Here is a 16912-nt window from a genome sequence, read left to right on the forward strand (position 1 = left end):
TTGAGTATTTTATTTATAAATGTACATTTACTATAAAAGCTGTTGCATTTTAGACAACTTTTTTATGTTTATTTTTTACTATTTCTCAGAGGCATTTTAGAATAAATATTTTAAATGAAGGTTAGTGTAACTGATATAGAACACTGGCCCACCCAGAACAGTAACATCTTTTGGACGGACTCACATATGAGGTGGATCATTTCAGCCTGTTAAGTCTTACACTGTGTATAGATAACTATAATATGTATTGCATTAGTAACACTACACAGAATGAACACATGTCATGAAAGTCTGCAAGTGAAAAACAAAGAGTTACCCATTTTTTTTCCTTAAGAAAGAGAAGGGACACGCTTTTGAAGAACAAGAAAAAAAAAAGATATACTTCCTCAGGAACAATATATCACTCACTTGACTCATCTGTTTTTTAAACAAACACATTTACATTGTAGCTCAACAGAGCAGAGCACTTTTTTTTTTTTCCTGGGATCTCAAAGATTATTTGAAAAGAAATAGATCATACTCATTATGCTGCATTGGAAAAAACAAGATCTAGTCTGCCCGAGCTGCCATGTAACAGACTCCAAATGAAATATAAATCAAATATAAATAGAAACAGTTGGCAATTAGAATTTAGAAAATGTTGGAGATTATTCTGTGCTGGTGACTATTGTTCATTAGGGAAAAGCACATTTCGCAGTTGGAGAATGGGGCTTTATTTTTCTTGACTTGATTCTAGCTTCAGTACATGTACAATGAGTCTCACTAAGAAATAGGTATAAATGAGTTTGTGAAACCAGAAGAGAATGTGCAATATTCATATAATCCTTACATAACAGATGGATTTCCACATGTAAAAAGTATTCTATAAAAATCGGTTATGAATAATCATATTGTACATGTTTGTGCATTACTGGTGGTAAAGTACTCTGCTAATATCATGCAAAGTGTAAACATCCACATTATCAAAATATTTAATAAAACATGCAGGTGGTTAATCAAAATATTGGGCTTAATCTTTACATTTTCAAAACTTTCTTTTTTAAAATTTTTCTATTTTTCTTTTTCTTTTTTAAAATTTTTTCCCCCCTGTAAAACAGCAAACACCTCCATGAGAAGTCTTGAGAACTTGGAGGTGACTTCATCTCTCTTCAATGTACTGCATCCTTAATTCATCACTGACTATGTGCAACAGCTTTGCATTTTCTAAGGCACAATTTTAAATGAAATGATGTGTAAATTTCAATCTAACAACAGCTCATCCAAATGACAAAATGGTCAAAATACCTCCAGTGGCTGAGGAAATTTCTGTACTTACATGGAACCCACATGCAGAGAACCGTCTAGCATGTAAATAAATAATTGCTAGTCATACTCAGTAAGACACAGAAAAAAATTATTGCTTACATAACAGAAAAACATCTACTTGATTTCCTTTTATGACTACATTAACCTATTAGGAGTATATCCAGAGTCTACATTCACAAAATGTCATCTGTCATCATCACTTATTTGCCATCATTTTAAGGCAGAATAAATAGTCCCCCTTTCCCCAGTCTTAAAGAAAACAGCCTGGAGATCTAAAATGTGATGCTTTTTAGTAACGTGATTCCTTTCTTGGCCAGATGAAACTCATCACACAGGGCAAAAAATAAACCAGCTCTCCACAAGAGTTTCTCGCTAAACTTCTCCATGAGCAAGGTCCAGAATTCTTGGTAGTAAAGAGAGTTGGTGATGTAGGGCATGAGGAGAGCAGGTAAGTATCCAGGAGGGTGGACGGGGCACGATGTGAACAGTAGGTTCTTGTTGATCACATGCTAGTGGCTTCTCACATCGTATGTCATTCGGATTCTGTTAAGATGGACTTAATGCTTTACTTTAGCCACCTGGGCTTCAGACCCCCAAGGAGAACTTGCAGGCAAGGGTGAGCAGTGGTCACACCTAATGATGGGCTGATCTCAGTGAGAGCTTCCATATGTCCCACACTGAGCCTCTTACTGAATCTAGAGCTTGAAGAGAAGTAAGCAACAAAGCCCTCCTGGCTATCATTGACCCACCACTCTTTGGAAGATTAAACTTCCTCACAGATTTTGGTAATAACTTACTTTGGAAATGATGACTGAATTATGTCCCTCTGGTTTCTTCCTACCCTTGGGCAATGTCCCAGAGTGTAAGCCTAGCCCGTATAGCAAGGGTTCTCTCTATTTGATGGGTCAGCCTACAGCAATGGCGTAACGTCCAAAGGACACAGAATCTAACACTAACAGTGCAATAATTTATTGGTATGACTTCCACCTCAAAAAGTAAGTAACACAAATGTTTCAGGATTACAGTATATATTATCAGACTAGCATCTTTGCATTAAAAACAAGTTATAGCTCAGAGCTAGATGGTGTGATTTTTAGTGTCTGAAATGCATTAATTGTATGCTCCTGTCTCAGAAGACCACATGTCTCAAATTGGCATGTCCTGCATTTTCTGCAGCTCAATTCTGTAAACATAAAGTGTTTAATTCCTAGAAATGCTAAAAAAAAAAACAGGTTTATTGCATCATTTATCTCATTAACTCCCAAAGAAGAGAATAACACATTTTAAACTGTAAGCCTGTTTGACCATGCTAAGACCTTTTTTTGGAACTATTCAGGATCATTACAATTCAATATTCTTTTGTATATACTGTGCAAATGCCAAAAAAAAAAAAAAAAGGAAAGCAGGAAAAACACTAACACTGTGCTACAAAAGAACAGATACCATCTTTTAGAATAGCCTTTCAGAAATTAGATGAATACTGAGGAGCCCCTGCACTTAGGGTTTTGTTAAACGATTGCCAGGGGACACCCTCAGTAAGGAAATGGTGAGTGATCTGGAAGCTCGAAAACCACGTCACAATGTTGTGGGTTGGCCAGCACCTGGGACAAAGAACACAGAGCAACATTTGGTTAAAGGAGTCAACCATTCTGGCTTCAGATGTTTAAACATTTCCAAAATTAGCAATGCCCTTTGCCAAAGTCTCTTCCCTCTAGGGAGGGGAAACTTGTCCCACTAAGCTACTCAAAGTGTGGTCCGGGCACCAGCCATATTGGCATCACCTGGAACTTGTTAGAAATGCAGACTTTTGAGGCCCGTCCCAGAACTGAACAAGGTGATTCATATGCCCTGTCAAGTTTGCTTGAAGTCCTCTGGATTTCACCCTAAACCAAATGATCTCCACCAAGTTTTCTACCTTGTCTTCTGGGGCAAATAAGCAAGAAAATAATCTCTCTTCTTTCAGTTTCTCTAGGTTGTGCTTTCTCTAGGAATAAATACATTGCAAGAGGAGGAATTTGACTTATGATCTAGATATAAGGATGGTTAGATTTAGCAAATAAAATACAGAACACCCAATAAAATTTGAATTTTAGATAAACAACAGATATATTTTTTAGTAAATATCCCATGGGATATTTGGGATATACTTGTGCTACATCCTGAGCAGGTGATGTTTGGGACACGCATACTAAAAAAAATTCACTGTTATCTGAAATTCAAAAACATTTAACTGGGCATCTTGTATTTTATCTGGCAAGCCTATCTAGGAAGGATGGTTTGGGTCCCATATTTCCTGCTGAAACCTTCACAAAGTTTCTCCTTCATTTTAGGCACTAGAGTTGTGATGAGGGAATCGCAACATTGGAAAAGACCCCAGGGATTTTGTGTTAAATGCATCTCACAAGAGTGAATGATGGAACAGACACAAAGACATGGTCATCTAACACCCAAGCACAAATGGCACCAGTTAAACATGTGACGGCTTGATTCATGACAGGTAATTTGTTTTTTACTTCTATTCCCATTTATATACGAACTTAAAAACAGTTTACATTGCTTTTAGGAATTGCATTTTAATATGCTGTTATGCTCTTTTTCCCCTCCAAGAGAAAAATTTCATTTAAACGTGGCTACTTACTTAAAGAAAATAGGCTTATATATTCAGGTTTTATTATTCTACACAATGAAATTATTTTGTTTCACTTAGAATGCTTATGATGTAAACCATCCCTCACATCTATCCATCTCCCCTCTTCTCAACTTAGATCAAAATAAAAAAAAAAGAAAAAAATATTTTAGCCATTTTTCCCATTCTGACTCTTTTAATGCATTTGGGGTATATTCAACCAATTCAAGGGTATTTCTCTAGCCAATTATTAGCCTTTCCACCTATTCACTCTGAAGATATAGTTTTTCCTTATGACACCAAGAAAAATGAGCAGTACTCTCAGATGTACTGGTCATTCTCCCTGTCATGTGTTGACTTAATTAAAGTTTAGCCTAAAATGATATTAACATTTATCTGGAAAAATAAACATGAGAGTTAGGAAAACTCGGAAAAAATAATTGGAGAGAAGGTAGCCATTCTCTGTTTCAATATTGAAACATAATATGAAGCTATAATAATTAAAACTGATACTAGAGAATAAATAGGTTAATAAAACATAATAAAATATCCAGAAGAAGACCCAAATATATATGGGAACTTAGTTTAAGAGAAAGCTGGTATTTCAAATTAACAAGAAAAAATGGGATTACTCATTAAGTTATAGTCATACAATTGGCTAATTGGAAAAAAAAATAAAGCTAGTATCTATCTTGTTTCTTGTCCCCAAATACATTTCTGATTATCACATGTTTACATGCCAAAAAAACCCAGAAAATAATTCTAGGAGAAATCTCAGCTAAATTTATTTATACCCTTGGAGTAGTGAGAGTTTTTCTAAGTAGGACACAAAACCCAGAATCCGTAAAGGAAAAAAAGAGATATGTGTAACTATTTAAAATGAAAATCTTCTCTATGAAAAAAAAATCACAAAGTAGAAAGACCAATGAAAACTGCCCAAAGCAGCAAATATAAAATAAAGGGAAAATTTCCTTAGTTTACAAAGAGTTCGTAAAAATCAACTGCCAATAGAACAATGGGCAAAAGATAAAGAAATATAAATGTCAATAGAAAAAGAAATATAAATGGTGAACAAACATATGAAAAGATGTTTAAACTCATTTATAGTTAAAGACTACAGATCAAAGCAAAGAGGTTTTTTTTCTTTTTTTTTTTTCCTCCCCACTTAGCAGAGTGGAAATTTTAAAAGTTTGATGATATCCAGAGCTGACATAGGCATGGAGAGAGAAAGAGGCTCTCATATACTTTGCAGGGAGCATACACTTTTCTGGAAGATAATTAGGCAAGTTGCCTGAAAATTTAGAAAGCACATGCCTTTTTATTCAGCAGTCTCACTGCTCAGAATCTACCCTGTGAAAATGCTTTCAAATGTTCATCAAGACATACATACAAGGATGTTCACTGGAGCATTTAAAAAATAATATTAAAAAACTAGAAATAATTGGAGCACTCATTCATAGAGCATTAGTTTTAAATTATGGTTAAGTCCACACAATGGGATTGTATGCAGCTATTAAAGAGCCATTAAAAAGAATGAGGAGAAAGAAAATGTTATATGGAAAAATTCCCAAGATATATCATTAAGTGAAAAACAACAGCAACAAAAACTAAGTACCACTGTGGCTATGTCATTACCTTTGTGAAATAAAAACCAATACAGAAAAAAAAACAAAACAAAAAAACCAATACAGGTAGATGTGTCACACACATATGCGTATGTGTGTGTGTGTGTGTGTGCACGCATGTGCGTGTATACAAACATACATTCTGCCCCTCTCCCCAAGAACTTATTAGAAAGTGATTACGTGGTTAAGGTTGAAGAGGTTCACTTTTAATTTGGTATCTTTCTAAACAATCTAATTTTTCTAACCTTTTATCACTTACAACTTCTATTTATTTATTCTTTTAAATATTGATATTGGTTATCTAGGCAGAGAGATAATGAGCCATTTTGCTTTCTTCTTAGTACCTTAGTATTCTAAAAAACATCCTAGTAAAATATCGCATCAAAAACATTAAAGAAAAAAATCATATCTTTAATCTACCTCCAATCACCTTATTTTTCATCTTACAGGACAATTACAGGAACTCTATGGTTCTTGTCTTTAGATTTGGAATCAAAAGCAGTTAGTGGCCTTTATATTTGTATACACAACAGAAAAATTGCTGGCCTAGATCTGAAAAGCTAATTTCCAAAGAAATGACAACGAAACACCCAGCTTCTCAATTAAAATGAAAATCTGGATGAAAGCAGGTCACTGTTATCCAGAGGTGAGTTCAGGTTTGTTCTCTGCTGGCATTCTTCAAGCACTTCAAATTATGAAAGAAATTCAGATTTACAGCACTTTTCAAATCTGGTTCAAGAGGCCATCAACCTAACAGCGCCCTCTTCTGGTTCCATGACTCACATTCAGCAGGTCATTGAGGTTGCAGGAAAAACTCCAATTTATGTTAGATGATAGGAAAAAAATCACTTTGAATCCTGAGACAAAAGGGTTTAGTTTTCCTTTTTAATGACTAATAAGAACCTGCTGTATAAAAAAATAAAATAAATTTCAAAAGTTAAATAAAAAAAAGAGAAGAGCATTGGCACAAGAAGAGAAAATAAAAGAATATTCTTCTTCAAAAGTTAAAAAAAAAAAGAAAAAGAAAAAAGAGGAAGCCCTCAATTTCTCCTAACATTATCTTTTTTTTAAAATTTGCCAAAAATGTTGGATACATGTATATCTATTACTGATTCACTTTGCTGTACACCTGAAACTAATACAACATTGTAAATCAACTATACTCCAATAAATTTTAAAATAAATAAATAAATAAATAAAATAGATAGCTAGTGGGAAGCAGCCACATAGCACAGGGAGATCAGCTCGGTGCTTTGTGACCACCTAGAGGGGTAGGGTAGGGAGGGTGGGAGGGATAAAGAAGAAAAAAACCCAAACAAACAAAAAAACAAAACAAAACAAACAAATACAAATATAGTTTAAGTAAAATATAATTATTATATATTATACATGTATATATGTATTTGTATATACCTGTATATATATTTATGGTATATATATGGTATACTATTATCCCATATTTTATATGTATAATACATAGTATAAAAATTAATATCAATATTTTGTATATACATATAAAATAGTCCAGGTTGATGGCAGAAGCTCTAAGTTGGAACCGTTTGGACCTCAAGTCAAATGTTTATTATAGATCAAAACCACACCTGGCTTTAATTTTTATTTCCCATCATTTTGTTAAAATAGGCATATATTTCTCTGAATTTAAAAAATCTATAGCTATAAAACAACTTAATTTCAATTTTCACTCTTAAAATCTTCAGTCTTGCAGATTTAGAAACCCACATAAAAAGACGGTAAAAATGCCACTTCACTTACTTTGAGAAATAATAAAAAATTCTTGAATTTCAAACTCCAGATCTTCGCTCATATTTTTTTTTTAAAAAGTTTTTGACTGACGAATTTGCATAGAAGAATCACCTGCTGTCTAGGTCATGCACCAGAAGGACTATACTTAGGATGGAGAGGGAGGAGGGATTCAGAGGCTATAGCCACTGGCTAGTTTAAGATTTTCTAAACAGCAGCTGGGCAACAGCACCCCCTGGTGGCCCCCCCCCCAAATAACATTAACTTTCTGTGGCAGGAGACCCAGATATGAGATGCGAGGGTAGGCTCCTCAAGGGGGCTTCTCTGATTAGTATGTACTAAGGTATTTTGGAGGGGGCAGGGATTCACATAGAAGTAGAACCCACCATTTGTCTCTCAAAGAATTTTCAATTTAGTTGGGAACAAGCCCACTTTATGTCATGAAACTCCTGAGTGGAGGCATGTAGATATTGAGGAGTTGGCGCTTGATTTGATGAGCAGTGGGGAGCTATTCTTCATATGTGAAACACCCTCCAAATGCTACTGGTCTTCTAAAGAGATGCCTCAACAAATAAATAGAGTTTCAGACTTTATAGCATCCCTGCATCTCACTGAAATCTCTATGGTGAGCACAGGCAATGTCTCCAACTTGGTTTACATTTTTACCTGCTGGTGTATTAATGCACTTCTGGATAAAAAGAATTAGTCCATGTTATAGCAGTAACTTCCAGTAAGAAACAAGCGGTAAATATGGGATTATTTCATTATCATTTCTTTTACCTGAATGCTAATATATCTTTCCTCCAGTGTAGGAGTATCAACCAATGGGGAGTAGCTGAATTCCTAAGCTAGGTCTATGAAAGGCATATATGGTTGCACTCATTCATCTCAAGGTATTTCCCCTCAGGACTTACTTCTGGATCGCATGTAGCAGTCATTACAGTTTAGAAGACCATTTCGAATCCTAACATCCGTCCCACTCACTGCATCTCCAAGCTGTCCTTTGCAAATTCCACACTATAGGGTAGAAGAGAAGTTATAAGGTGCATAAGGAATTGTTTTCTTATAATGTTTAGTTGTTGTTCATATGAATAGTACAGTAATCACTTCTCCAACCTCCACATTTGTTGCATATCTACTATGTATTAGATGCTGCACCACAACTTGACATCCAGCAACAATATACTTTTAGCATTTTATCCTAACTCCTGGCATTTTTCAGAGAAGGACACCTGTTCAGAGGGGTTAGCTGACTTGGTCCAAGGTTGTGAAGTTGGTAAGTGGTATCGGGTTGATCCCAAAGCCTACGCACACCGATTCTCAATCAAGATGGAAGAACCGTTTTAAACAGATTAAATCCTAGTGGTTTTAAAGAAACACATGGCCAAGGAATGATCAATATATATTGAAACTTGCCTCTGAATAATCTTCAAATGCTTTTTAGCGTTGTTGGTACGTTCTACCCGACCAAAATGACTGGGAAATAGCTATTCCACTTTATGTTTCCACGTTAAAGGCAGTGATACCAAGTCAGCCTGAGAGCAGAAAGAGACTGTGGGGTACACTGTACTGGCTGAATCAGAGAACATGTCAGTTCTCTGGCATGTTGATTCACGCCAGCCTACTGCAGGGGCACCTTGACCCAGCCCAGGAAACAAGGGCCAGCCCCAGACTGATGCTCTAAGGTCATTTCGAGCAGAGGGAGGCTTCATCCAAATTATGTTACAAGCTGCACCTACACAGAAGGGTAGGGGATAAATCTAAGAGGTGATGTACCTTAAAGCATCAGGTCAGCTCCAGGAAGTGAGTGACTAGAGAGAATAAAGGCCTTGACAGCTAAGAAGACAAGTCCCCTATCTGCTGAGAATCTGCAAAGATTCTTTGCCACCTTGAGCATTCTGAGTTCTGGTAAAGTTTCTGAGAATAAACTGTGGTGTTGGAACATATTATCTTGGTATTAGTATGAATTTTTTTTAAAAAGTATGAAGCCTCCAGGGACTTCCCAGGCAGTCCAGCGGTTAAGACTCCATGCTTCCAATGCAGGGGGCAGGGGTTTGATCCCTGGTTGGGGAACTAAGATCCCACATGACACACAGTGTGGCCAAAAAAAAAATAAAATCGTATATAGCCTCCAAACATTCCCAGACAATTTAGGATGTACATTACCTATGTCAATTTTACCATAAGAATATTGAAAAATGGAGTCTAATTAAGTATCCATATTGCATTTTGTCCATCAGTTTTGCTTTTTTTGACATTATTAAATTAATAACTTTGGGACAACCTCACTCACTTTCTCTTAGCTTATAGGTAAAGGGGAAGTTATTTTAAACCCATGCAAGTTTACTTTATAGCTGAGGGGGCTACTAATGAGAAACAGGACAAATCCAAGAAGGACACAGAAAGCATGTTAGGGTTATAAAGGGAAAGAAATGATTCTTTTTCAGAGATAGAGGTTTGGCTTCAAAATTATATATTATCTGAAACATGTCCATGGGTGAAAAAAGGAAATGCTGATACAATCTCACTTATAAATATTATAATAAATCAGGCATAAGTGGTTCGTTCACCTGCTTGTTGGCAGGAGATTTGGCGCTAGAATTTAGTCCTTCTCATTTTCAGTTATTTATTAATTCATTCAACTAAAAATAGTTATTGATACCATCTCCACTGGGTACAGAGGATATAGTGGTGAGCCAGACAGACGTGGTCCCTGCCCTTATGGAGCTTGTAGAGAGCAGATGATAATTAAACAATTCAATAGTGAGCGATAAGGACCACGAAAGGTTCTATAAGGACCTGTAACAAAGGCAACTTGACTTAGTGTGGTAAGCAGGTCAGCTTCTCAGAGGATATTCAGTCTGTGACTGCAGACATACTCGTTTGGAGACCTACAAGTTAGCAACTAGCTGTAACCACTTAACTGACAATCTTCCATTACGTCAAAGACCAAAAATCTTTGAATTGAGTCTCAAGAGTTTGAGAAGCAGCAAAGATGTTACATTCCAAATAAATCCATCTGGCCTTAAAAGATTCAGAAGCATTATCGTCCTCCAGGGTGGCTTTCTCAGCTTCCTGCTAAAGTATATGCTCTTTAGCAACGAGAAATGGTTTTATAAAGACACGTCGCACAAATCTGTTTTGCCTCCTCTAACCCGACATCCCAGAGGGATGCGTGATAGGAGAGTTTCATCCTGAAGGATGGACTCCATGCACACTTCTGTACAACCTAGAGTCAGGGGGCCCTCACAAGCAAAGGCTGTCAGGATTTCCAGGAGGTAGTCACTCAGCACAGAACGAGGCCAAAAGACATTATGGGACTGTACTTAGGCAGAAGAGAGATGAATACATACCCTAAAGCACTGGATGTGAAAATAGAGATTGAGGGTCTCGATGATCATTGCAGCTCCTTTACCCAATGGAAGCCCACACGAAGAACACAGCTTCTTCCCACTTATAGACCTAAGTTGCAAAATATATGTCATAATAAAATGTCCCGTTTAGAATTGTTGGTCAAACACACTCATATGGAGCCTCATGCAAAAAAAATAAATAAATAAAACATGAGTTTTTAAAATGTTTATACCGTAAGTGAAACGATTACTGAACTGATAATGAGCAGGAATTAAGCATTAGGTATAAGATGCAGACAATTGATAGATTAAATACAATAGGCCTCCACTGTGCCATGGAATTCTGTGTGTGTGTGTGTGCGTGTAGGTGTGTGTTAGTTGTTAGTTAGTTAGTTGTTAGTTAGTTGTTATAAAAAGCTTGCGTTATATAGTCTATTCAACCACGGTGATCAAATGCCTTGAAATGATTTAATGTATTTATCATATGTTTTCTTACATCCTAAAAGACAGTCAAGTTTAGCTTTATTAAGGTTTTAATGTGTTAAGTTTTTCTATAATTGGTTCATTGGCCCACTAGGGCATTTCTTTTTACTTATTAAAGATTTTTTTGTTGTTGTTTAAAAATAAAGAGGAAATTGTGATACAGCCTAACAGGTATCAGGCAGATGTGGGATCAAATCCCTGCTCTGATACCAAGTTCTGTGATCCGGTATGAAGAGCTCACATTGGGTTTCCATTCCACCTGGCTCAGACAGGATGGCTGTGCTCTAAGGCAGCTTTCCCACAGCTAAGATCGGATTGCACTGATGCCAATTGTCGGGAAAGCTCTTGGAATTACACAAGAAAATTTAAAATATTCAATATCATCTGGAAGCAAAGAGAGGGACAGAAGAAACAGAAAGACAAGAGAAAAAAAGGAAGAGTTTTGCCCTTAGCAAACTCTATTTATTAGGATTTCCCTCTTATCCAGTAGTTAAATGAAATTTCTAAATCAAAGAAAACCTTGGAGTACTCAGTCATTTGTCTCTCCAGGGAATGGGAGCTCAGGCAGCTTTTAAGAATATCATGGGGCCTAATTAATGTCCAGAAGCAATTATTAGAGAGCTCAAGCAGAGTAAAAGGGAGGATGAAGTTTCATTTCTCAGCGCCCGCCTGGTTCACTGCCATCAGCGGATCCCGCCTAGAAGGTCCGAGCCGTCTTGGAGGGAAAGGCGCCGACTTAGGAGCCCGGCAATTGTCTGGTGGATTTTCTTATTAGATTGCAGGTTCTGCACAATGTAATTAAAGCCCTATGGCCACAGCCGCGCCAACGTCACACGCTTGGCTCTTTCGACTGTGGGCTGATAAAATCTTTAGGCAGATGGGGATGTGTTCTTTCCTCCTGCCTATGTGTGTGTGGGGGAAGAGACATGGATGGACAGATCCCTCACAATCCTCTGGCAAGCACTAATTTGGTTGCAATTGTGCTCAGCAGGCTCTAGCCAAAACAAAGCAGCCTCAGAAAGGCTTGCTGACCTCTTGTACCTGTTTGGTGACTGGCCAGGAGGGGTGGAGGAGCAGGGGGACAAGTGCCCAGCCTGGAAGTTCTCTCGTGGGCTTTTCCTGTAACATGGGAAAGGAGCCAAACATCATGTCACGTAAAGAGAAGTCCAATCCCACAAGGAAAGGCTTTTTAGATAAAACACCCCACTTCCTTGGCAACCAAATAAAAGACCACAGTGTGTCCTAGGGGTCATTTTTTTTTTTTTTACAAAGGACAAAAAAATTTCCATCTAGCAGACTGTACAGACATTGGATGCATGATATCAAAACCAGGCTGGCACTGTTGAACAGAAAGACAGAATAGTTTTCTATTCTTTATTTTGGTCAGGCTCTTTGCTAGTTAAAGTTGCACTCCAAGTTAGATATAAAAATTATGGACGGGGTGGGAGGGGAGAGATGAACGGGGGTGTAGGGAAAAGTTCTTAAAGAGAGCCCCAGAAATAAAGGACAGCGCTTAAAGGAGGTATTTTTCAGTGAGGTGCCTTCCACCCCTATTCATGCATTCGTTACGTGATTAGGGATGACGTTCAAAACATCTAATGACTGCTATGTCATTGGGCATCTACAAAGCAGAATGGTTCCCAGCCAGAAGCCCCCAGAATGGTTTTACGGGTGCTGTTGGTTACACATGAGCCCTGCCTGTGATTAAGCTGTCAGTTCCGGGCTCTGGATTTTAAAAGTTAATTTCATCGGTAAAGAAAGGGACAGAAAAGAACAAGGAAAAGAGAAATGCCAGCACAGACATGAAAAGAGCGTGAGGCCATCTGTCTTGTAACTGCTTTCAGAATAACTCCCTGAGCCCCTGCCCGCCCCAAACCTCCCTCCTCAGACAGAGCTTGTCTTCTCCAAAATATCAGCTTTTCATGGAATATGCTAAAGTATAAGGACCATCACCTTGAAAAATGGTTGAAAATCACCACAATAATCAATAGAAATAACGACTCCTTCTATGTGATTTTACCTTCTATTAATTCTGCATGTCATCTAGACATAGAGAAATGAAATTGGATAGACATAAGAGAAAAGGGGAAAATGGTTCAAAAGTGTATTGAGAAAAAATGAAGATGAAAGGATGAACTTATAAAACAAGTTAGCATCATCATCATCATCACCATCACTGTCATTATCAACACCACTGCCTACAATGTATAGTACTTATTACTTGCCAGGCACAAAACCCTATGAAGTAGGCACCAGTTATTCCCATTTTATACACGAAGAAACTGGAACAGAGAAAGATTAAGTATCTTGCTCAAAGTTCCATGCAGGCAAGTGTCAGAGTCAATATTTTGAATCCAGGTGGTCTGGCTCCAGCTAGAATGATTGGTTAAAGTATAATGAATATTATCTTTTTTTTTTTTTTTTTTTTTTTTTTTTTGCGGTACGTGGGCCTCTCACTGTTGTGGCCTCTCCTATTGCGCACGAACCCGTGTCCCCTGCATCGGCAGGCGGACTCTCAACCACTGCGCCACCAGGGAAGCCCGTATCTTTTAAAAACTGATTACAAGGAACCTCTGGCTCAAATATGATCTTATCATGGAACTGTGGGTTCACTCTGAAACCCTCTACCACTCATCCAGACAAGTACTTTGGATAAGTTATTTAATTTCTCTGAGCCTCCATTTCCTCATCTGTAAAATGGGAACAGTAGCCCAATAACGTTATTGGGAGAGTTCAGTGAGTTAATATATAAAAAGAAGAGGAGAAAGATATATGTAAACCCTTCAACACAGTGCCTATTATATTGACATTTTCAAAAAGGATGCGAACTCTTATTACTATAAAAAATACAATTGTTACAAAATTAGAATAGAGCCTGGGGTAGTTAGTTAAGGGGAGAGAAGGATGAGGAGAGGAAACATTTTTTCCTTGAAAGAACACTTGTCCATAGGCTCTGAGACAATTTAACTCACTTAAATAAATTGCTAATACAACAGACCTGCACATTCTTTCCAATGTTTAGACTTGTGAGTTAAAAACATTACTTTGTCTCTTTTAAGTTGCCAAATTCAGACTAAATATTTACTTGCCAGCAAGATTGTTCCAAACTTCCATAAATATTTGTTACCTTGTCAATGACAGTCAGTGGAGAGAAAGCACAAAAATGCTGCTAACATCCAGCCATGTCACACTTTTTCACTTTTCCCCCTTCTTAGCCAATTAAAAAAAAAAAGAAATTCCACACCCATCTTATTTGGTTACTCACTTCCGCCTTTCACTCGGAGACTCAATCTGATGATTAATGCTTTTGTCCAATGGGAGGGTTTTTGGCTTCACATCTTCTAAAATGTGCATTGGTGGGTTTGATACCTGCTGATTCCGGGATGGATCTGAGGCCAAGTAAAGAACATACACTTAGTGCTCAGTAAAGCTGCCGCCTTAGTGCTTAGTAATCACATTTCTTTAAAGTGCTAATGCCTGCTGAAGTCTCACAGTGATTTCATGGAGCCTCCGGACCGTGCTGCTTAGCATAAGCTGGAAGAGAAGCTTGCAGCCAGCAGAGGTCATATCTGTCTGGACGATGGGGTGGGGAAGGGGTCTTACAATAATTGAAACATGGGGGTTGGTTTTCTCCATTCTTACCCTGAGCTAGCTGTGGGTTCATCCCACAGAGTGAGGCCCCAGCTTCTGTATCCAGCTGGAGGTCCTGATAGATTCCTTTCAATGCAGGGTTCTCAGAATGAGTCAAGACTCCTTGAGTTAGGCTGTTAAAATAACAAATATATTTCAGAACAGGAATAAAAGCAACTGAACTAAAATTATTGATCTTATCCCTCAGGACCTATTACAGTACGAAAAAAGAAATGGGGCTAAATAAATATTTATTCTTTTTATTTTAAACTAGATTTAAAATGGATTTAGAATACTGTAAAATGCTACGCATTTTCATTATCCAGCAGTTTAACAAACCATCATTTCTGATGTCCTCTCTACCTCCTTGTCCACAAAATTCTTCATTCTAATCATTTCAAGGGGTGCCAGAGCTAAATGCAATCTCCCAGATTTTCACAAGAGAGGACTTATTGTGGAAAATATTTGGGCCACATGGTGCTTCGGCAGCCTATGGTAATTCACTGGTCCTTCAGTAGCTTCTATGTGCAAAGAAAGGAGAGACGGAGGAGACTTTTTAAAGGTTTCTGGTGACAACAGGGACTGTCCAGAGAACTAGCAGTAATTCATGGAAAATGCTAATTAGAATCCTTCAAATATTCCTGACTAGTGGCTTTCATTTCAAAAACTGGAAAGTCTCTTTAAATAGTGTTAACTGGAAACAGATGTGCTGTTCCAACGGCTCTGCAGGCTCTGGACATCGGCCCCAAGCTCTAATATCTTACAATTCACCGAGTCTCCTAGCTGATGAGCATAGCAGAATTCTCAGTGCAAATCCCACCAGAAGAGCTCAGCTCCCAGCCAACCTTTCAAATTGGCCAGTCTTTGAAAATGATACTTAGATAGCCTTTTGTGTCTTTGGGTCCCTCTGAGGAGGCTGTGTGTGTACCCCAGTGTGTATGCACACACACACATGCATGCGCACTTTCCAACATCTATCTGATATATCGGAGCCCCAGAGGCAAACATTTGTATCATAAAGAACTTGCTGGGGGCAGAGCACTGCCAGCCTCTTGGGTTTCTGCAGGTCCCTTTTAGGTCAGGCATGGGGTCGCATCAGTAAACTCACTACAGTCCGTACCTACAACCAGATTCTGCTCCAGTCTGAGCTAGCTCTGAATGCTCCAGGAGTTTCTGGGTATCCTGTTCTGATCTCCCATGGAACATACTGGAACCCATGGGGTAGGGGAATTACCCATGACCCAACAGGTTTGTGGGCTATCCTTTATATCATCACCCAGAGTAAACATGGCTTCTCACAGGTCAGAGGATACTAATGGCAAAGTTCAGGTCCATAGTAAAACCACAGTGAGTAGGACACCACAGCCTCAATTTTTTTTTTCTTCTTTTAAATAAACTTTATTTCTGTGGACCAATCTTAGAGTTATTTTTAAAAATTGCAAAGATAGTACAGAGACTTCCCATCTACACTGCACACAGTTTCCCCTGTTGTTTTCTGTGAGTATGGTACTTTGGTTACAGTTAATGAATCGGTATTGATACAATATTTTTTTTTCTTTTTTTTTTAGTTTTAATATTTTTTAAAATTTAAGTATAGTTGATTCACAATGCTGTGTTAATTTCTGTTTTACTGCAAAGTGGTTCAGTTATATATATATGTATATACATATACATATATATGTATATATATATACATATATATGTACATGTATATACATGTACATGTACATTTATATACATGTACATGTATATAAATATATATATATATACACACACACACACATATACATTCTTTTTTAAAATATTCTTTTCCATTATGGTTTATCATAGGTTCTCTGTGCTATACAGTAGGACCTTGTTGTTTATCCATTCTATATATAATAGCATGTATATATGTATATACATATATATGTATATATATATACACATATATATGTATATATACATATATATGTACATGTATATACATGTACATGTATATAAATATATATATATATACACACACACACATATACATTCTTTTTTAAAATATTCTTTTCCATTATGGTTTATCATAGGTTCTCTGTGCTATACAGTAGGACCTTGTTGTTTATCCATTCTATATATAATAGCTTACATCTGCTAACCCC

At 37.3% G+C, this 16912-nt stretch overlaps 1 protein-coding gene across 17 annotated transcripts in view; it reads right to left on the reverse strand.

The window, feature by feature from the left end:
- Positions 1–2471: 2471 nt before the first annotated feature.
- The window catches only part of LIMCH1 (LIM and calponin homology domains 1), a 365434-nt gene continuing 350993 nt past the window's right edge, over positions 2472–16912 (reverse strand). For 8 of the 17 annotated variants that reach the window (XM_028492011.2, XM_028492010.2, XM_028492022.2 and 5 more), the window contains 6 exons: positions 14796–14917; positions 14419–14542; positions 12186–12272; positions 10671–10779; positions 8232–8334; positions 2472–2906 (listed from right to left, as the gene is read on the reverse strand). In XM_028492011.2, coding sequence (XP_028347812.1) covers positions 2881–2906; positions 8232–8334; positions 10671–10779; positions 12186–12272; positions 14419–14542; positions 14796–14917 — 571 coding nt within the window. In that variant the 3' untranslated portion in view covers positions 2472–2880. The remainder of the gene's footprint in view (positions 2907–8231; positions 8335–10670; positions 10780–12185; positions 12273–14418; positions 14543–14795; positions 14918–16912) is intronic. The other 9 variants (XM_028492013.2, XM_028492012.2, XM_028492015.2 and 6 more) reach the window with 2 other exon arrangements.

This window comes from Physeter macrocephalus, chromosome 7, assembly GCF_002837175.3.
Source record: "Physeter macrocephalus isolate SW-GA chromosome 7, ASM283717v5, whole genome shotgun sequence".
Lineage (NCBI taxonomy): Eukaryota > Metazoa > Chordata > Mammalia > Artiodactyla > Physeteridae > Physeter > Physeter macrocephalus.